The 22,678-nt window shown below is 46.5% G+C and overlaps 1 protein-coding gene across 1 annotated transcript in view; it reads right to left on the reverse strand.

Annotated features, from left to right (window-relative positions):
• Positions 1-22,678, reverse strand: part of JPH2 (junctophilin 2) — a 64,550-nt gene that overhangs the window by 37,120 nt on the left and 4,752 nt on the right. The window contains exon 2 of the mRNA XM_030532760.1: positions 11,220-12,003. Within this exon, the coding sequence (XP_030388620.1) occupies positions 11,220-12,003 (784 nt within the window). The remainder of the gene's footprint in view (positions 1-11,219; positions 12,004-22,678) is intronic.

Raw genomic sequence — 22,678 nt, forward strand, 5'->3', positions numbered from 1 at the left:
GGTCTCTTTTGTCAGTAACTCCCCAGCTAAAGGCTCCCTCAGGCAATGTGTCATAGGAGGCTGGGGATAGGTCAATAAGCTGAATGCTATGGCTATTGAATAGGGTTGCCAACCCTCCAGGACAATCTTGGAGTCTGCAGGAATTAAAGATTAATCTTTAATGTCATGTGATGAAACCTCCAGGAATAAGTCCAACCAAAACTGCCAGCCTGACGGTTGAAGCCCACATTTTCAGCAAGCCTCCCTTTTGGGCTTGTGCTCCCTCCTTCGTATGCATAGCGCTTGAGTTTGCACCGGCAAACAGCACATATAGGATCATGCGTGCTCAGCAGTCCAGCTCATGGAGACAAATAGCATCATGTACAGTGCAGGGCACTACAGAGGCAAAAGGAAGAACATTACTCGTTTTACTTCATATGAGAGAAACAAACATTTCTGGGGCTAGTGCAGCTGTAGCATGGCTATAAAAAGCCACAGACCAACGTATTAAGGACCCTGACTTCAGCTGGTGCTAAAATAAAGGTGGTTTGGGGATATCTGACTTTATGATGAATTAACAGGCTTTACTTAGTGTCACACCCTTTTCAAATACATGGAATGTTAATGGTATGGGAGCTGTCTCATGGTACATTGACACTTCAAGCTGGAGGTGTAATTTCCAATGTGAGGAGACCTACCTAAAAATAAAGTGTAGCCATGGAGCAAGGCCAGTTAGCTGCCCTGAGTACATACCTAGAGCCTCAGTCAGGATCGTCCTTCGGGCAGCTAGCCTCTGCCACCCCTTGCGCTGCTGCTCCAGCACAACTACCACAGGTACGTTTCCTCAAGCTGGAAATGACATCCCTAGCTTGACACGTAGACATACATTCACTTGGAAAAGAGAGAACAAGCAGCTTCCCTTAACCACTGCATTCATGATCTCGGAGTCCTGGGGAGTAGCACACAGGGTACAGGCGTGTGGGTCACGGGTACGTTCACATCTCCCTGCCCAAATGTACAGTAACTCTCATGTGTTTGTGACTGCTGAGCAGATGAGATGTTCATTCATTTGATCCCAGATCAAAGGATGTGTGGACAACCTGGCTGATCAGTGGAGGCTGAACATGCTGCTGTGTGTGGGATTTGAGCTTGGCTCCACAGTTCAGTGACTTACTCCCCCGCACAGCATGAGCTTGGGGTGTCTTTTGCAGACCTGGAGTTACTCCCCCTCTTACTGCTTCATAGACTTCAAAACCAGAAGCAACCATTATGATTAGCGTGTCCGACCTCCCTACATAATACAGGCCAGAGAATTCCACCAAGTGATTTCTGCATCGAGCCCAGTGATTTCTGGTTGAACTAGATGATATCTTTTAGAAAATGTAAAGCTTCAAGTGATAGATACTCAGGGAAGCTTGAATGAGCTCTAGAGGGGAATGTGCATAACCCAACTTGGCAAAGAGAAGGGTTCTTCAATGGGGCAAAGTAAAGGACCGGGAATGATCTCTCCCTCCTGCCTTCTCGATGTTTCTTTGCTCATACTATGGAAACGGGCTGGAATGAGTGTGCGCGCTGTGATGTGACCTGTATCTCCTCCTGTGGGAGCAGAAGGGACCAGAGAGCACTGACTGAGGAACCGTAACTGGCAACAGAACTTTATTTCAGTCAACTCCTATTTTGTTTTTTAAGGGGTCTGATCACGTTACTATGTAAATGCTGTTCCCAACTATTCTACCTCCCTTGCAACCCTATCTAGGAAGGGTATTATATCAAATGTCCCATTTAGAACTCAACATGGGATTCTGTCCTTAGTAAGCAGGCTCACTTTAGTTCCTCCATATTGTCTGCTTGTTACATGGCTAGACCACAATTCTATTCATTATACAGCCACTCCAAGCCGGGAGTGAGCATTAAAGGCCAAAAAATCAGAACAAGACAAAGGCCCAGAGCCTTGTCTAAACTTGGGGAACCTCCCTAGTACCGATGGGCCTGTACTACACTCCAGAATTGCCAGCTCTTGCAATTTTATTATTAGACTCAACACATTTGTTATTTTTCCTCAAAGCCTCAGCTCATGCAGCTTTGTGAATACAGAAGTACGTGAATACTTAGCGGTCATCAATATAATAATGAAAAAGTATGTTTCTACCCCTCATGGTTGTAGAGGAGAGTTTACACCGTGACCGGATTGCACGCTAAACACCCACAAACCAGAACGGAAAGAAAATGAAACCCAAATGTACTGTTCTTAAAAATCTCATTATTTTAAAATCAAATCTCATAATATTGAGGCCTAACTAGTAAGCTTTGAATGTTTGGGGCTGGCAGTACTGAACATCCCAGATCCACACGCTCCCCAACTTTGGGGAAGTTTACATACAGATACAAACTTTGCCTATATCATAGACTGAACTGGAAGTCCATACTCCAGGACTAGGCGTCAGTTTGGCTCCAAACATCACAGGTGGGGTCCAGCTCTTTGAACATTAGGTATGGAGTTGCTTTGTGGACGGCTGTGAGCCATTCCCTTTGCTCTTTGATTTCTCTAGTGGCTGGTGTAATCCTTTCAAATACCCCAGGACAGAATGGATGGTGGCTCTTTGATGTGGCTTGAGAAAGTTTTGACAGTTTAAGTACTTTATTCCTGGCACCATGAAGCTAAGGTCCACCTGAGGGGGCTCAAGTTTTATTGGCTAAGAGTCACAGGCCTTGGCTGTCAGCTGTTGCATTCTCCCCTAGCTCTGATAAACCATTGTGGTGCATTCCCTTATTTAGTCAGGGACTCTCTGCTGACTCCAGTGCTTTCAGTACATCATTTACACCATACACCACGGGCCCCTAAGGAGAGGTTCATTCCTGCCTAGGTAACGTAACTTTGAAAGGCTGAGCACATGGAGATATAAGTAACATTGCTTAAGAATGTGAACAGGCAGAATAGTTCAGAAAAATGATATGAGAGTTTCAGTTCACGTCTCAGCAGACAAGTGCCTCTGTTAGTTGAAGGGAGAGCTCAGAAGTGCTTCACAGAACACAGATAGCAAGGCTATTTAGAAGTCAAAACCTTGGAGCAACCATTTAACTGGCAAGATGAGAATCTCACACACAGTTTTAATTGAGGCCAGGCTTTGGGAAAGAAAGTCCCAGAGTGTTTTCCTGTACCCGCAACTTCATCCCATTTCTGTTATGTTATTTATACACTGCCTGGCGTCTCCTTAAATTATTTCAGTGGAAGCACTTTGAATCTATGTTATAAAGTTGTGGAAAGATGTATGGTCAAATAGTAGATTTTAGATGTTGTATAGCCCAAACATAAAGCTGTGCTAAGTTTGATTTGTGTTTGTCTCCAGTAAAAAATCTTGGTGCTTAGACACCTCCATGTGAGGCACCTATAGATAAATCAGTAAAGTGTGGCAGTGATTTCTTCCTGCTGTCACATATCTGGGTTTCCTGGTGTTAATAAATACTATATGTCACATGCCATCTATACTCTGGAGGATATTTGTTAACACGATACACAACTTTCAAGGTGTTCAAAGACAGGGTCAAAGCTACAGTGTACACATTACAGAACATATGGAAATATCCCTTTAAAAAACACTGCTTTCATTCCAGTTGGCTAAGAAGTGCTAGAATTTCATTTGGCTCAGATGCCAAATTGCAGAGACTTGATGGGGTCACGGAGAGCTGAGTGTGACCCAGAGCAAGAAGGGGTTGCTGAATTTTCATTGTAGATCTGACCCTTTTAAAAGCCTCCTTAGGCAAAGAAGGAAATTCACTCTCCTTAGCAATTGTAAGGACTGCTTTGTAGCTAATACTTTGAGGGGGTCTCAGACCACCAGCAAACCAACCAAGCTGAATCACTCAAGTCTTACTCACATCCAGACTTGTGCCCTCAAAAAGCAGCCAGGCTCTGTGCCTCATCTTGGGTTTTTATTTTTAAGGAGATGAAAGCTGTCCCTCAGCTGCCTGTTTTCGAAGGGATCACTTACCCTCTGCTTGACAAGTTAGCACATAGCCTGCATTCTACCACAGATGCCATCAGGTAACCGCACAGACACCAGCCTTCCTAATTGCACAGCTCTCAGTAGCTCTGAGTTCTTTCTGCTGACCAGAAACCACAGGAGCTTCTCAGGGAAGCAGAATGCCAGCCTGATACACAAGCCCTGTCAGCAGCTGCTCGAGGCCTCATGTATTCGGGGTCTCCACTGCACAGACTCAACAAATCTCGGGCTAGCCTAAGGGGAGGGCAGATTTCCAATCAAAGCCTAGCAGCCTGGAGAGCACCTTTCACTAGGGTCAGCTCAAACTGAAATACTGGCCTTCGATGCACATGTACTATAGTTATTTCTCTCGCCTGAGTACTATGCCCCATGCAGAGGATCTCACACTGCCAGTTCACAGGGGAACATACTCACAGAACACAGAAGGGAAAATCAAAGGCCACTCTTTGGAATGGGCAACATTCCCTGGCACTGTGATTCCCACTTGAATGAAACATCCCATACAGGTTCTTGCCATGTAGGCCCGTGCCTTCTTAGTTTATATAAGCTGGTCATTTGCCTCTGCAGGTATTTTCTTTTCACTCCCCCTAACACGATGCTTGTCCTGTAGCCCTTTACACTGGTAACTGACGAATAACTTCCCATGTGGTATCTCAAAACCTCATTTGTCATCTTTCCTTAGCCACATTACCCACACTGCATTATATATTTTCACTTAACGAGTCCCCCAAACGAGGGTAACTGATGAATGAAGAGGGTTGGTTTGTGCACAGCAGTTAGTGAATTCATGCTGTACCACACCACACCAAACATCTGGGTTGCAAGCCAGCGTGACGGTCAATCTAGTTTTCACTTGACACTTGGCAATATCACAAACACATTAATTGGGCTTAACTGAGAGTCTCTGCTCATTAGACTGGCTGTTGTAGGTCTTGAATGAGATACACTGGCAAAGCTGTGTAGCAGATCCGGACTGGAACAGCAGGGGTTGCAGCCAGGTGGAAGGGCAGTGCCTTGACAAAGCTGCGAGAGGGAAGCCTGCAAACAGCCTGCCCACACTTAGCCAGTACATTCAGGGTTACACTAACATAACCTCTATCATTTTTCACTGAAATCATGAAAAGGAAAATCAAAATTTTGGAATGTGAGGTGACATTACAGGGAAGGCTGCTGGATTTCTAATTTAGAAAGAACTATAATGGGACCTGTCAGGGCCAAAACAATACAGCTCTGGAAGGGAAACACGCAACTGTGCCATATTCTGGCAGGAGATGCTCAGAGGCACACCCGAGAAAATCCACAGCCAGCAGGGGGCAGAAACTGCAACCCAGTTTCTGATCCCTTTGAAACAGTGCACAGAGGCTGCTCCAGAGACATTTCACAGCAAGAGACATGGAAGAGGCGTGACCCAGGGGTAAAGTGGTCTATTACATGTTTGTTCCCTGATCTCTCAATGCTTGTTACATGTAGATTGTCATGCTCCAAATAAAGGTTTGGGTTTTGGTAAGAACGTGGAAGCACATTTGGGCATAGACTGTGCAGCATAGGTGTGGGTTTATCTTTCTTCACACCTCTGCAGCTTGCCTGAGCCGCCAAAGCTGCAAAGAGCTGGGGTTTGGGCAGGTTCTAGCATTTTGGTTTGTATTTCACTGGTTTTACCATGCCTCAAGGAACCTTTTATGGATCCCCCCCAAAAAGTGAGCACTGGTATTTCCCTTTCTGAATGGTGGAAATGCTGAGAGGAGGCCAAAACTTGCTCCTTAAATGGTTCTCCGAGGTGTAAAAAGCTGGTGAAAAATCACGATCATGTACAAGGACACAGATGCTCAGATTTATTCACGTTCCTGCAGAATCTGACTGCTTGGCCTGAGAAACCAGACCCCAATGATACCCTGGCATTCCCACATAAAGATAAGCACTATCCTCTAAACAGAGGAGTCATGTAGCTTTCCCATGCAGCTAAAGATATTTCCATAAGGACCAGAAGCCAAGATACTGTTCATCAATTGGAACCAGGGTTTTGTGCTGTTAAATTCTGCCCTGGGGTAAGCCAGGCAGTTCCACTGACTTCAATGCACTTTTATATCATGATCCAAGTGGCTCTTTCTGTATTTTGATCCCCCAGCTTCACTAACCTAGAATTTGTGCATTAAAGAAACTCTGAAGCCACCTTCCCATTTCTGCAAAATTCCAATGTTGCTTCCTTCATAGTCCACAAATTTCAACCCTTAATTTGCAGGTATGTTCCACCTTCATAACATCAGTACATTTACCCAGGTTTCCCCCAGTTTGCCTCATTGGCAAATGCCCTGCTACACTCTCAGATGAAGGGGCTGTTGGTGGTTCCCTCCCCATACGGGCAAGGGGCCAACTCCCCTTTCATCACACGCAGCTTTGCTGGCAGTGCAGCTATCCTGATAGAGTCATGAGACATGCCAAGGTCTCCTGCTTCAGCAGGTAGTCACACTAGGCATTAGGATGGAGGATTTTGGCCAGGGTGTTATGGGTCACTACTGGCTGGATAGGGAGGTTTCCCCAGAGACCCAGAATCTCTGGGTAGCTCTGATTGGAGATGAGGGATTGGAAATCCTCTTAATACTGAAAACAATTCCTCTCTCTCGAATGGTTTCGGGAGGAACTCCAGGAAGGGATTGTCTAGGTCACACGAACACCGCGTAAGGTCTCTGCATTGCTGTGGAGTCACTAGGGGGACACACAAAGGGGAAGGGAGTTGGGACAGGGCTGTAGCAAGAAGCCAGCACTAGCCCTGGCCCTGACAGGTCTCCAAGTGAGGGAGGATTATCTAGTTGCTAGGGAGCTAGGCTAGGACTTGGCAGGCCTGCATTCAAGTCCCTGCTCCACAGACTTCCTGGGTGTCTTTGGGCAAGTCACTTAGTCTCTCTGGGCCTCAGTTCCCCATCTGTAAAATGGGGATCATAGCACTGCCCTGCCTCACAGGAGTGCTGTGAAGATAAACACATTAGGAATTATGAGGTGCTCAAATGCTCTGGTGATGGGGGCCACAGAGGCTATGTCTACACTGCACTTACAAACTCACAGCTTGCCTGTGCCAGGTGACTGGGGCTTGGACTAAGGGGCTGTGTAATTGTTGTGTAGACATTCAGACTCAGGCTCTAGAACCCTGTGAGGTGGCAGGGTCCCAGAGCTCAGGCTGCAACCTGAGCCCGCATTTCTGAAAGTCTACATCAGTTAAACAGCCCCTTAGCCTAAGCCCCGTGAGCTTGAGTCAGCTGGCATGGGCCAGCCATGGGGGTCTAACTGCAGTGCAGACATACCCATAAATATCTTAGCTAGATAGATAGCGCTACCTGCGAAAGTGTGCATAAGCCCAGTAGCAAGACTGATGAGAGGAGAAACACCCTATGGTTAGGAGAAAGTGAATGATTACTTAGCACTTTATAAATATTAGTCAACTAGTTCTCATGCCCTCAGAAAGGTATTAGACTCATTTTACAGGTGGTAAAACTGAGGCAGAGAGCAAGTGCCTTGCCCAAGGTCACAGAGAAAGTCAGTGGCAAAGCTAGAGCTCAAGAGTTTCTCCAGTCAACATTCTGAGCATTACATTTTCTCTAGCCCTCAAAGCTGAGATTAAAGCAGGGGGAAGGGACACATTAACAAAAAAGATGCTGTGAGTAGGGATGCTAGCCCCTTATGAAGCAAAGGCAGAAATTATGGCCCCAAGGGTAAAAATTCACTGAAACTGACTTGATTGTGAAGTGAGCACAAGACAAATCTCTGCTCCCCCATTTCCTGAAATCTGCACCCCCACATCTGGGCTGGATCGCCTGTAAGGCCAGTCCTCTCCTTGCAGCTGCTCGAACACAAATTTGCAAACAGAACCAATTGCAGGCAGGAGTCGGAAGCCAAAGCAGAGCTCTCAGTATTGGGTCAGGCTCCCTGAGCTAACTGTCACCAGGGCAAACCCAGGCACTGCAGGAGCGAGGCTGGCACTGCCAGGTATAGACTAGGGCAGCACATGAACCTTGGCAGGTTCTGATCATCACTTTCAGTTTAGGAAAGGACATACATTTGGTTTTAGATAGGCACACAGCTGGAGAACCAGAGACGCATGCTCAGAGGCAATCTATCCACTGCCTCATAATGTACGAGAGGGGAGGACTCATTAAGGAAAAGGGCTGTAATGCCTTATTTCCTCTGACTCAAAAGTTTCCTTAATAGGAAATGGTTTCCAAGCTGTGCTAGCGAGGATGCTGGCCCCTGTGAGAGCAATGGATGCATTCCAACCCCTGATGGAAAACACCACAGAGTCTCCTTTGGATTTGAAGTGTAAATCGTGTCTCCTAAAAAGGCCTTATATAAACTGACCAGTGCTTGGGAAGCAGCTTTGCCGCTCTAACAGCATTATTTATGGCCTTGCATGTGCCTTTTCCAGTACACTACAAAGCAACATAGGAATGAAGAGAGCACCAGGCCCATCCAGATGATGTAGGAGGGAACACCTTGTGCCAAGACGAACATAGCCCAGTGCTGCTCACAAGTTCAGGCAGCAGCAAAGGGAGGGATAGCTCAGTGGCTTGAGCATGGGCCTGCTAAACTCAGGGTTGAAAGTTCAATCCTCAAGGGGGCTATTTAGGGATCTAGGGCAAAAATCTGCCTGGGTATGGACTAAATGTGACCTCTTGAGATCTGTTCCAACCCTGATAGCCTATGATTCCAATCATTGCCATCTCCACAAGATACTCTTTTGAAGCTTGCCGATATTTTTCGGACAGTCTCTGCACTAACCAAGCATGCTAAACGCAGCCAAACTCAACATTCGCTCAGGAGCCTTGGTTCAAAACTTTGAGCTGAAATATTGGGCAAAGTATCTGCCTAGCTTCCAAGGGATTTTGATGGTTTTTAAACAGAGGCACCATGCTGTATTTCACCAGGTATTCCCTGCACCTGCCTGGCAATGAGGCCAAGTAATCAAAAAATCATCTCTTGAGAAGCTGAACAAAGTTAAACGGGACAAGTCAAGAAAGAACCATGAGCCACATCCAGGCCAAACTCCCATTGATTTCAATAGCCGTTTGCCTGGGTAAGGAGTGAGTACAAATCTAGTGCCAGATCCTGCCACCCACACTCGCCCTGAGCAGTACATTACTCATGCCACTGAAATCAAACTGGTAACATACAAAAGGAACATTTGGTTTTTTTAAATACATATGGCCAAATCCTTTGGTCCTTAATAAAAACCTCCTATTCTAGATCACCAATAACTCTTTTGATCATTAAAGCTGAATAAACTTTCAAAAATCTAAATGCACTTTTTCACCACTGCTGCAGGTTCCCTTGCACTTCACTCTGCTTGTCAGGTGAAACTAGATGGGTCAATTCCATCTTCTGTTTATAGCCCATTTCACTTTGCATCTCTTCTTTGCCTTTGGTAGCATGCTGTTATGTTTGGGTCTCTAACAGTACAGGAAGAAAGATCAATTAAAAAAAACTCCAGTTATTTTAAATGTGTGCCAATATTTCTATTCTCTGAGGTTTTGCAAGCCCTATTTTTTTTTAATACCAACCTAAATTTATGGCCTGAGCTAGTAGCCAGTGTTGCTTTAAGCAAAGAGTCAGAAGGATTTATTTACAACCTGCAGATGTTTGACAAAATATTCTAAGTGCACAGGCAAAGCAGAGAGAACCTAGCCAAAGGATTTTATATTATTACTTTCCAGAGTATCTTAAACCAGTCTGAGCTGAGACAGCAGTTTCCAAGCTGTCAGTAGTAGAGTTTAGCTGCATGGCACATGAATCCTGGTAAATCATTCAAAAACCCGGGTGAATGTAAAGAGATTGCTGGAGCAGGTCCCCACTCTCTGGAGTGATACGTGGAACTCATTGCACCAGTTTGCCATCTCCCACTATTCAGTATGGTTCCCAACTCAGGGACCTGCCTCCTGAGTGGTGAAATCCAAGCAGAACCTGGCTTGAGCCCTTGATATTGTTTTGCTTGTTAAAATTAGGTTAGGACAATAATCTTGTTCCCCCAAGTCTCTGCATGCCCTGAAGCCTTGTGGCACTGTGTGAGGGGAAGGAGTGGAAACCAGGGTACAGCACACACTTCTCGGGAAATGCTGAGATGTTCTGTTTGTAGCCCGATGTGACTATGTGCCCAACAGATGGAAAGCCCTCATTAGAAGACCAACAGCAGCTGCAGCAGCATTGTACATTATTGACCCCAAATCCTGCAGTGACTCTACTGTAAGATGGAATATTTCTGTAGCGGTGGTTTTGTTGTTGGGTTTGTCTCTTAATAATGGAGGTGTCACCCAGAGGCCAAGCTGTCCCTATGCAGGAGGCCGTCCTGATTTATTGTAGCCAAAACAGACTATTTTTCATTGTGCCCTAGTAATAAAAAAAATCCACCTGCTCCAATGTGTTTCACTGGGGACTAAAGGTGCATCCCTATGTTGTTATCTCCAAACATTTCTATAAATGCTTAAGAGTATTGGCATCTATTAAGGCGTTGATATTTCACAGAGTGGACCAGATTCTCAGCTGGCATTGTCCCATTGGATGTCAGAGCCATGTGAATTTACAGCTAAAGAGCTGGCCCATCCACCCCATCCTTTTCTGTCCTGCTGAGGTTAGCATTAATGGCTCGATAGCCTTCCCCCACCCCCTAGGTCCAGCCTTTGTTAGATTTGGGGGGAACAGAGAAATCTGAAAGGTTCACGGGACTTAAGTAATTGAGCTGCGAGATGCTCAGACCATGGCCAATCTTTCTTCCTCACCCCCCAAGTCTGTCCTATCAGCTGCAAGGGTTTTAAGTGATCAGTGCAAGCAGCACTATGCAGCAGAGAGGAAGCATGGTTCAGTGGTTAGAGCATTAGTTTAGGGCCCTGGAGATATGGGTTCAAGTCCCTGCTCTACCACAGGCTTTCCTGTGTGACCTTGGGCAAGTCACTTAGTATTTCAACTCTCCATCTGTGAAATGGGGATAACATCGCTCCCCTAACACACAGGGGTGTAGTGAAGCTATTCAGATAGTGAGGTGCTAGATGCTACAGTAATGGGAGCCAAACAGACACTAAAGCTAGCTTTGTTGCATGCTCCAACATATTGCTCAGCTGCAGTGAGCTCTGCTCTGTGAAAAGCAGGATTCCTAGCTACTCTTCTATAAAACTGCAACAAACAAACAAACAAACAAACAATCACAATCAGTAATGAAACCTGGTGTGTTTTTAGTGCCTTCGTCAGAGCTGGAGCTCCTACCTGGAGACTGCAATCTCAGCTTTCTGCCGGGCGATGGCCGCGGCCCTCTGAGCCCCTTCCATGCTCCTGTCTGCTTTCTGCCTGATCTTGGAGCTCTTCAGCGGTATTACCCGTTTCTTCATGCCTTTGATCAGGACATTCTGCCGATATTTGCCTTCTTCCTTCTTGCCATCTGGCAGGGTGGTGCAGCCGTAGCCATGCCGCACGTTGTCCAGCCACTCACCCTCGTATTTCAGGCCGCTCGACCTCTCGCTCACCCCGAAGCCCGAGCGCTTGTCATTCTTCCACTCGCCCATGTAGGACTCGGTGGTGGTGGCATCGATGTCAGACTCAAAGGGCGGGAACTCCTCCCCTTCCGCCCCTTCACCCAAGCTGATGGTGGAGGTGGCATCGCTGGCAGTAGAGCTGATGCCACTCTCGCTCTTGAGGAAGCTGAGTCGGCTCTTCTGGCTGGCCAGGGAGGTTTTGGATTCCGATTTCTTTAACCTCCCCAGCAGGGAACCCCGTCTGAAGAGACCCCCTTTCTTCGGCTTGCTGACTCCAGCATCCGCATACAGACTGAGGGCAAAGCCTCCCCGCATGATAGTGGGTGACATGAGGATGCTTTCTGGGCTGCCTGCCGGTGAGTCCTGTTGTGGCAAGGTGCCGTTGCTGTGCTCGCTACGGAGGGAAGACAGAGAGGTTCGGAGAGGGGAGCGGACCACAGACGCCATGCCGTATGGGACGCTCTGACGGACGCCGTATCCATGGCGCATGCCATTGGTGAACTGGCCCTGGTACGTTCCTAAAGGCAAGAACAAGGAGCTCGTTAAGCATGACACTTATTTTTCAAACCGAAAATCAAACCACCACATGACATAACGGTTGCCCTTGTGCCTGTGCACCAGCTGCTGCCCTCTGCTGGGAAGGAAAGGTCAGAGCTGCACAAGTGATTATCATCTTGCAAATGTCGCATCCCCTAGAGGCAGGCAGCCTGGAGAACAGATGCAAGCCATGTTCACTGCCCTGACAGACAATAGGTGTTCTCCTTTAGCTCATGTAATTCTGCTCTAATTACACCAGTTATAAACCCAAAATCACTCTAATGGACTCACTCTGGATTTACACCAGCGTGACTGGGAACAGAATCTGGCCCCAACATTTCTGGAATATTAGGTTGTGTGTTCTACGCCTGATGGCTGATAGCCATGGTATTCGTCTGCGTTTGCACAGTCTGTGATGTAAACAACTCTTCTCAAGCATCATGATGGCCTCTTCCAGTCCACTTCCCTGCTCCACTCTTGGTGATTCACATTATTGTCCACGACTAATACTGCATAGGGTGAAAATGACTAATGTTGTATAGAGCGAACGTGATCTCCCCAGGGACCAGCCACATATTGGGCTGCCTAGCAGAGGTGGGAAGTTAACTGAAGGTTGGGAAGAAGAATGATCTTGTGGCCGAGGCACTGGAGTCTGTTTTTGGCTCTTCCTGTGAGTCCTTGGGCAAGTCACTCAGCCTGAGTTTCCCATCTGAATAACAGAGATAACGACACCCTCCTACTTCACAGGGGTGTTGAGAGGCTAAATACATTAAAAGATTGTGAGCTGCTCAGATTCTAATATGGTTGGGCCCAAAGAAGCATCTAGATAGACCAAAACTGTCCTCAAAACGCTGGGGAGACTCTAGGAGACAACTCTAAAAGCGTCTGTCTTGGAGAGCAATTCCTGCAGCCCTTGAATACGTTGCCCTTCACTGTTCCCAGAACAAAGCCCACAAGCTATTGTTACAATGGATAAAGCTCTGAGTTTTAGAGATACGTAGAAAAGAGAGGCAGCCACACCTCAGAGGCCCTCCAGCACTGACCCTAGGCTGGGATGTTTGCAGGGTACCTTCTCCCTTCCTCTCACCCCTTTGAAGGATTTGCATTACACTAAATTTCCCTCTGGCTGAGGAGAGCTGAGGGTGGCTCCCTCAGCATCCCCATGTGGAAGGGGACAGAACGGGGCTCATCAAGAGTTACACCAAGGGCTCCCTTTCCAGTCAGGAGTGAGCAGGCTGCCACCCTAGCACTCCCAGATTCTGCTGGCCTGGGAGACCAGCTTCCCAAAAGCAGCTCTCTGCTTGGCAGTGCCATGTGATTGGAGGCCTGACCCAAAGCTTATTGAAATCAGACTCCCATTAGCTTCAGTGGGCTTCGGATCAGGTTGCTAGGTGGTCTTACTAGACAACCAGGGAGGCTCTTACTTGTGATCCCTTCATTTACAAATGTGGTCCCTTCTGGATACATTCAACCCAAAATGATTCCGCTGGGGAGTTAAAATGTCTCTCCTGTAGCGGCCTGCCAGCCAGTCAGTTTTCCTCCAGCCATTTGAAAAGATGGCCTCAGATGTGCAGAGTTCAAAAGCTGCCATGAGCCAGCCATTCAGAGCAGAACTGACTTGGCAATTCATCAGCAGGCAGGTCTGCAGTGCTGAGAACACAGCATGGACTGCAGCCATCCCTCACTCATTACCTCAGTGTAGAGTCAAACTGTCCCTTAGATAAGCTACTGTCATCGAATCATAGAAATGTAGGGCTGGAAATGATCTCTTGAGGTCACTAGTTCATCCCCCCACACTGAGGCAGGGTATATACCTAGCACCACCCTGACAGGTGTTTGTCAAACCTGTTCTTCAAAACCTACAGGAATGGGGGTTCCACAGCCTCCCTAGGCATCCTGTTCCAGAGCTTACCTATCCTTATAGTTAGAAAGTTTCTCTAATGTCACACCTAAATCACCCTTGCAGTGAACTAAGCCAATTTACTTCTCGGACTGCCCTCAGCAAATATGAAGAACCACTGATCACCAGCCTCTTTGTAATGATCTTTTCCATATTTGAAGACTGTTATGTCCCCACCCCGCAACCGTCTCTTCTCTAGACTTTGGGGAAGTCTCTTCAGCTGCTCTGCCACAGTTCCCATTCCTGTAGAACAGAGACAGTAATCCTGCCTTCTGTCCCAGGATGTGAGTGAAGCTTAGTTTCCTAATCTCAAGCTCTACTCAGAAGGGCATTAGAGAAGGGTTGCATAGGCTACAGGGAAAACCTTTGGGTTTTGTGTTGGGGGCAGGAATATTATTGTGGAGCCTCAATACAGAGCGATCGGAAAGAAGCAATTTCACTGCTGCAGCTGCTTTGGAGGTTTCCTAAGGGGGAGCCTGTTTCTTGGCCGGCCAATACCCCAGAATGCTAATTCTGCTCACACCAGAATCCCTCTCTCCCTGGATTTCCCTCACTCTGTTGATACGGTTGCCTCAGTAACCGGCAAGCCACCAAAAACAAAAGCAGCATTCAGCTCTGCCTCCATCCGTCACTGAGAGTCCGGAATGGGCTATCCCTTTCCAAACCACAGCACAACACATGGTCCCCTGCACCATACAGCCCTCGATCAGCAGATGAAAGGTGCTAGGGGAGTGCAGATGTTAGATACCACTAGCCTCTCCTAAGGGCTCAGTTTCTCACGGGCAAATGGCCAGCCGTGCAGGGGATATTTTTATGGGCGTCTGTTCTAAATGGGCTGCTTTCCATTAAATTGGGACAAGATACAGTGTCAGTGATTTACTGGCAGGTAGCACAGTATGGTCACCCTTAGAGAAGCAAACTCTATGCAGAGAAGGACACAGAAAGCATCCTCCCTGCCATCGCATCAGTTACTGCATGATCTTCTGCAGAGGGTGTAACCACTGCTTAGCTAACTAGTGACATGCATCCGATGAAGTGGGTATTCACCCACAAAAGCTCATGCTCCAATACACCTGTTAGTCTATAAGGTGCCACAGGACTCTTCGCTGCTTTTACAGATCCAGACTAACACAGCTACCCCTCTGATACTTAATTCCATTCACATTCCCTCCCTCCCCTCTCCAGCTCTCACCCAAAGGGAAGGATCAGCCTGGTTCCAAAAAATTAAATTCCACAATCTATTAGTCAACCCCAGGATAGTCCTGCCCAGGAGATGGTTTCCGATTCCTTCTTTGGCAATAATGGGCGTGAATATTTTACAGACTCCCTGGCCAGTTCTGCCAAATAATCTTTACTCCCAAGCTGCCGGTTTCATTGAAATCCTCTTTGAGCCTGTCAGCAGGGTGTTAACTTTCACACTCCAACAGGGAACAGAAGTGGTGCCCAGGTGCAGCAGCAGCACAAATCCCTCCCTCTGTGCCTCTCTCCAGCTAAGTTTGCACATTGTACTCCTCAGCATAGTGCCTGAACGCCTCATCCCTGAGCTAGGAGAACCACAAAGGGGGGGGGAAGGGGGAATCCAAACTTCACTTAGTGTGGGTTTCTCTGTTGAGGCCGTTAAACAAAAGGCTCAGTTAGAGCAAAGAGCTGGGGTGTGAAGTGGCCACCTGCCCATGGGAACAACCTACCATGGCAAAATTCTCTTCATGCTGTTTCCTAGCATGGTTTGGAGAAACTGCTTTAGAAAAGAGACTGTATGGTCTGGTGGGTAGGGCATGGATTGGGCGTCAAGAGACCTGGTTTCCATTCCCTACTAGGCCACTCACCAGCTGTGGGGGCTTGGGCCCCTCTCTAACTCTCTGTAAAATGGTGACAATGATCCTTTATCAAGTTTTATTACTCATCTATAAATAAGTTCACATTCTGTATTTGGATGGCCCTTGAACTCATCCACTTTGTCTCTGCTTGTGCTGGGCTTGCAGCCTGAAAGTGGAGCTGACACATAATATGGAATTACATTAGAGACCTTTCTGTAGGACATTAGTGACCTTCAGCCTCTTTCAATGCCTTAGGGATAGAAGACTTCATCCAATATTGGTTCAATATTAACGAGCTTGAAACTGAGTTCTAGCAAGTCTCTGAGGCCCAGAGAGTTTAAGCGACTCCCCCAGGGTCACACAGCAAGTCTGTGGCAGAGGCAGAACATGAACATCTCCTGCCTCTGCCACTGACAAAATCCTCTGATGGCTACCACTGTGCTCTGACCACTAGGAAATGCTACCTCCCAGCCACATTCTGTAAGCACATGTTCACACTGGAGGGGCAGGATTTTTAAAAGCCCAGTTAGGTGCCCATCTCCTACTGATTGTCAATGAGATGTGTGCCTAACTCCTATAGGCACGTTTGAAAATCCCACTCTGAGTCTTTAAGTGTGTTCACTGGATCATTTTAGAGCTGGTTTAGAATAGTTCAGTCAGCTTGATTTACATATAGATCGGCCGGCCAGTGAGTTTACACTCAGTTTAAGCTGGTTTTGGCACTGGCCATACTTCCCAGCCCACCCTTGTTAAAGATGAATTTGTTTCAAACAGTTAAGCTCATGTGGCTAAATGCCTCATGTAAATAGGGCCTGAGCACAAACCCCAGACCGAGCAGGCAGCGAAGATGAGGCACTGGAAGTCCTTGACTGACTCTCAGCATGTTTTTGGACAAACTGATTCCCTGTAAAGTGCCTGGCCCCAGCTTTGTGTTTTTCCATGTCACATCCCAAGCCATGATTTATAGCCTTTCTTAGAGCTTTCACCCTCTTACCCAGCAAAAGCCATAAAACAAACTCCAGAGCCTCGCTATGCAACTGCTGAGAGTAGTTAGAAAGCCTGAGGCGGCTACCGCTGTGTAGCACTGAATAATGAAGTCAGTGAGCAGGAGAAAGACAACTTCTTCCTGCACCAGCCTGCCTGTCACATAGCAAAGGACAGCAGATGGTGATCAGTCAAGGAGACAGGGATGCCCATATCCTCTTCCTAGCAAGATCCCTGATCAGTGCAAGGGGAGCAGAGAGGGGCAGAGAGAAAGCCAGGGAAAGGAGTGTTGACCAGATGGAATCAACGTTAGTGTCAACCTTTACTCACAGCTCACTAGCCTGCTAAAAGACACAATTCTCCTCTCACTTATGCTAGTGTAAAACAGAAGCAGATTTCATTGCAGTCAAGGGAATTACAGTGGCATAAAAACAATGTCATAGGAGAAGGATGCTCAGCAGTTAGTCCAGGGCACACAGAAAAGGAAGCGCGGTCAACCATGAGTAGGGATGAAAGGGATACAGCACTGAGTCACCTCGCTGTAAATAACCACCTTTGTGTCCTTGAAGACAAAGCCAACGTGGACCCAGCTAACACCTATGGAAAGGCCAGTCTGGGTATTTGCCAAATGTGCTTTCCAGGTTAACATTAGGGTCAGCCTATGGTAAGCCACAAACACCTGGAGCCTGGCAATCAATTAACAAGGTATGAAACTATAATGAAGACATACCCTAAAAATGAGGCAATGTCTTAACTGGGGGGAAAAGTTTGTATTTTTAATCCATGGTAACCAACATGGGAAAATCTTAATGTAGACAAGATAAGGGTGGTTTTAACATATGTTAGTGGGACTCCTCTTTAGGGTTTAAACTGACAAGCTAACGTGCCAGAACTACAACTGCCTTGTCAACATTAGGATTTTAACACATGGAAGCTACTCTGGGTTAAAAATGCACCCACCTTTTATTTTCCTAGTGTAGACATATGCAGAGTGTGCAGACAGGGTTTTGTCCTGGTTTAACTATATTGGTTTAAAAACACACCTTGCACTAAATTGCAGCAAGTTTGTATAGATTCAAGCCCTTAGCTAATTAGTATGTGTAAATCATTTTAAATTCCCTGGATAAAAGCAGCTGTAAAATGGAAATGTGTAACTATTTATTCTGCACCATTAATACATGTGGGATTAGAACCATGTGCAAATCAGCCATCTTCCACTTTGTGAAGATCAAAGCTGGTTGCAGATTTTTTAAAAGTTAAAAAAATTAACTACAAAGATAGGTGGGTTGGAAGTGGGCGTGTGGACAAAGTGTGTAAATTTTTTCCTAGATATTTTCCCCCTATTCTGGCCAGCTTTAGTGAAATCCACATTCAGAAATAGTTATATGTCTGCACTCCCTCCAGCAACAGCTTTCCTCTGAGGAAATCACAATATTACCCCCTCTGCCTGGGCTGGGGCTGAGGCTGAGCCGAGGATTTGTACCTGACCAGGTTAGACATTTTAATGGAAAAACTCCCTCTCTTCTTCCTTCACCTTTAAAAAAATAATCAAATACACTTTTTTTTTTAAATGGTCACAGTAACAGGTCTCAGCCTCTGAAATCTCCCATTTGCTTTCCTCCAAAATCAGTGGCAATAGAAGAAAAGTGCAGCAGTTTGGAGACCCCTGAAAATGTGAATCTTGTCCCTGATGGGTCAAAAACCTTGAGTACTCTCATTAGAGTCAAAAGCTTGGTGCTGGTAACCAGGGATTTAGAGCTGGCAACAGCTAAAAAAACCTAATAGTCTTCAAAGCGGTTTTGAAAAAATGCTGTGTAATAGCATAATCTTTTTGGTATGAACAATTGTTTAGAGTTGGAACAGCAGATTCCTCAGAGGTGAGTGGAGGCAGAAGGGCAAGGAACAGAGACCTGAGCTGGAAATCACATCTGAATAAAGGCATAGCCCTGATGCACTCAGCCTGGTCGCTTTCCTCAGATCTGGGATAATTCCCAGCTGGTGTGAATGTGGATTGTCTCATTCCACAGCACAGAATGGGCATTCCTCTCCCCACTACTCCCTTGAGAAATACAACTGTTCACAGGACCAAGGGTGGCCGCAGGAGAGGGGCAATTAAAGGAGACACACAGCTGTGTTCTGTCCAACCTGGCTAAAAACACCCACTCATCACTGAGCTGGAGAGAAAGCAACGGTCCTTTCCTGCCAAGGCCCATCAGGACAAGCCCACTGGTGCAAAGCAGGGAAAGGAATGTACAGAGGCAAGTGGGAGTGGGTAAACAGAATCAGATTTTCTTTAGTTCTTCTTAATGGCTTGTATAAATTTGTGAACCTGCATAAGGGTACTGGCCAGAATGAGATCTGGTGCAGGCAGCTATTTAAGTCTCTGCCAGCAGAGCTTCACCAGCGCATCTTAGCTTTGACATACAGTAACCGCTGCTACTCCAGTCCTGAGCGCCACACAGATCCACGCTGACCCACAGCTACCCCAGCCCTGGACCCCAAAATCTCAGCCAACATGTGATGTGGAAAACCCTGTATTTAGAACTAGAATGGGCCACGGCCTTGCTTTCCCTCTTGACTTAAGTTAAAGCTGGAACACACAGATCTGCAGAGGTGAAAGGCCAGAATGTTAATTTGCAGAGTCACTCAATCACCAAGAACTTCCCATTAGTATTAACTCCCACATTAGCAGGGCCAGGACTGAGGGTTGATAGATGAAGTAACAGGGTGGATGGAGAGATGGGTCGATTGTTGTTTTTATTTCCAAAAAGCCCAAAATGCCTCTATGTCATCATCAGTGGAAAGCTTTGCTGTTTTTTTAATGACAAGAAATCCTGTAAAATGTCCCCTTCCTCTCTTACACAAAAGATACCATACCTGGCTCTTAGTAACCCCTGTTAGGAGGCACATATGGGAGTCTGGCTGGTTTCTGTGTTTTTGCTGTGTTTCTAGAGATTTCTGGGTCTGTTCCTAAATGGAGCTGGCCCTTTCTATTTATATACGCACAAGATGGGAAGGATCAAGTTGCAGAGCGGATTAATCATGGTTTCTGGAGACCTCAGTCTCAATCACTCTGATTCACAAATGGATTGTGTGTGCCCTCTGCTTAGATCGGATAATATAGCACACCTTCCATAAGGAGCTGTGGTCAATTAGTACAGAGGCAGGATGATCCACAGGTCATTGATGGGCTCGAAGGCCCGTGCTGAAATTTGAGTGCCACATAGTGTATCTCACTTCATGAACCAGGGTCCATTCTTCAGGAGACACCACCCTCTTCCCTTTCCACACTGGGCATAAGGTGTAAGATTAAAAAAAACTTCTCACTGTAGTTTTAAAGAGCTTACTTGCCAGCTTACTGGCAACAGCCAAAATCATATCTCTAATTCTTACAGTCATAAAGTTTCATGCACAGATACCATGATGAGAGACATCTTAGAAGTACTTAGTGTGATGGACAGACAGATTAAATAGACACACAAGTAAAACAAACTAATGAAAACATAGTGCTTGCTGTTAGAAGAAGTCATCTGAGTGAGGATTGATTTAAAATAGTGCATAACTAAAAAGCATCAATTTTGGAGCCAAATTCAGCCTTGGTAAAGCTCCACTGCAAAGACAACATGGGCTAATGGACAGGAAACTGGACCCTGAATAGAACGACTGGGAGTCTGTTCCCACCTCTGCTACTGACTTGCTGCATGACCCTGGGTGAATCACTTATCCTCAGTTAAACAGTGATGCTTTCTTTGTAAAGCACTTTCAGATCTATGGAGGAACTGTACTATATAAGCCCTGTTATTGTTATTTTTGGGGTCAATGAAGTTACACTAGGGCTGAGTTTTGCCCAAACTTCCAAGTCCCTTAGCTGTCTCTGAGGACTGCAGCTCAGAATCAGTAGGAAGCGTAAAGAATTCCATATACATTTGCTATCTATTGTCTGCACTTGACAATACACAGAACTAGCAGCAAAATCCCTCAGCTCCAGCTCTAGAGAAATCCTCCTCTAAGCTTCAGTCCCCTCTCAGCTTGATTATTGCTGCTAATTCCCTCTTTGATGGCTTCCACATGGCCCAGGTGCTCAGACTCCAGAATATGCACAGCCCTGCTGCTGCTGCTCACCATCTGGTACACACAAAGAAGCATGGCTATATCGCTCCTCTCCCTGGTTTCCTTTCCAGGTTCCCCATTCCCTTCAGGGTCCAAAAAATTGCCCTCCCTGTTTTTAAAACTCTGCACAGACTTACCTTGGCCAACCCCATAGACCATCTCTCTTTTCTTCTCCCTCCTCCTCCTCTTAGTACACAATTTCACCACTGTTGGTGCAAGAACCTTCATGAACTCCAATCAGCTGCAACAGCCTTTCTGTACCTCTTCACCCCACTGAGTCTTCAGCTCATTTCATAGCTCACCTGAAACTCGCCTCATCATTTCTTTTCACCTCTCCACTGGTCTCATGACAACTGAATTTAATTATTTCCCCATGAGATGAATTTACACCAGTGCTTTCTCCCAGCTCCCCAGAAACAGTCATGCACTATTTAATACTGTTTTCAGGCCACAGCTTGAACAAAAGACATTTTAAAAAATTATACAATCATTGTATTGCAAAACGGGTTGAAGACCAGATTTTTACATTAGCAGCTTCTTCTGTGTGGTTTAGTATGATCAAACAAACACTGAGCCCCTCCAGACACCACCATCTCTCCCTTGAACAAAAAAATGATGAGGTTTGGAAATAATGTCAGAGACTGAAGCTCAAGCAATCGTTTACTCAATGCTGTAACATGCTTAGCTCATTCACACACACAGGGCATTCCTGATCCTAGATCACCTTCCCCTTTACCTATAAAGCACTATTCTCTTAAAGGGCTCCAGTCTCACTCTTTGTTAACAGAACTATATCATGATGCTTTGAGTTAACCATATTTAAAAAAAACCCAAACATTCATGTTCTTATATGTGTTACGGATATATTAGGTGGCATGGTCCCTAATGAGTCTGGGTTCTGCTTTAATGTTGAACCAGACTCAATGAGTGTGACACTACTCCAGGGGAAATTCTGTGCCACTGTGCACACGCAGAATTCATGTCCCCCGCAGGTCTTTCCTCCCACACAGAAAATGGATTCTGCTGGGGGAGACACTGCAATTACACCTTTCATTCACCAACGGCTGCTGTGGCACCAGAAGAGAGACCAATTGACTCAGGTCCAGAGCAACCAGCCACGGAGAGGGAGGGGTCAGAGGCTGCATCCCTCAAAGTGCCCTGCCCATGGGAGGAGGCACAGATATGGGGGTAACAGACAGAATGGGACACACAGGGCTCCTGGGGAGTCACATAGACTGGGGGTCAGAAGGGCTACTGGAGGAGACTGGTGTGGGGACACAGGAGCTAATGGGGTGACAGCATTGACCCCAGGGCTGAATAGGAGTGGGGGTGCAGGACCACATGGGGACAGGGAGGAGGAGTGGCTGAGTGGGCATGCAGGGACACATGGGGATGGGGGGGAGGGAGGTGCAGGGACAAATGGGAATAGGGGGAGGAGGGGTAGCTGAGTGAGGAGGCAGGGACACACAGGGATGGAAGCAGATGTGCCTGACTGAATGGGAGACACTAGGGAGTCAGCCAGGGTCTGCATGGGAGAGGCTCCCCACCAACTCCCTAATAATCCCTTTGCCTTTCCCCTCCAACCCCCCTCCCACGCCCCGTTTCACACTTTCCACACCCAGCAACCCTCCAGGTTCATTCCCAGGCTCCTTCTAAGCAATTACTTAATGCTCCCTCAGCTCCTCCATTACCTCTGACTGCCCCCGCCCCCCAAGCCTTTGCACTGCTTTGGAGGGAAAATCCATTTCTCTGTTGTAGTGTACATGAATGATTACTCAAAGTTCTGTCTTAATATGCCTAGTAAGGGATCTATTATCAAAAAACATTTCCTGAATCTTTTCTCTG

The sequence above is a fragment of the Gopherus evgoodei genome, chromosome 14 (genome assembly GCF_007399415.2).
Source record: "Gopherus evgoodei ecotype Sinaloan lineage chromosome 14, rGopEvg1_v1.p, whole genome shotgun sequence".
Taxonomy (NCBI): domain Eukaryota; kingdom Metazoa; phylum Chordata; order Testudines; family Testudinidae; genus Gopherus; species Gopherus evgoodei.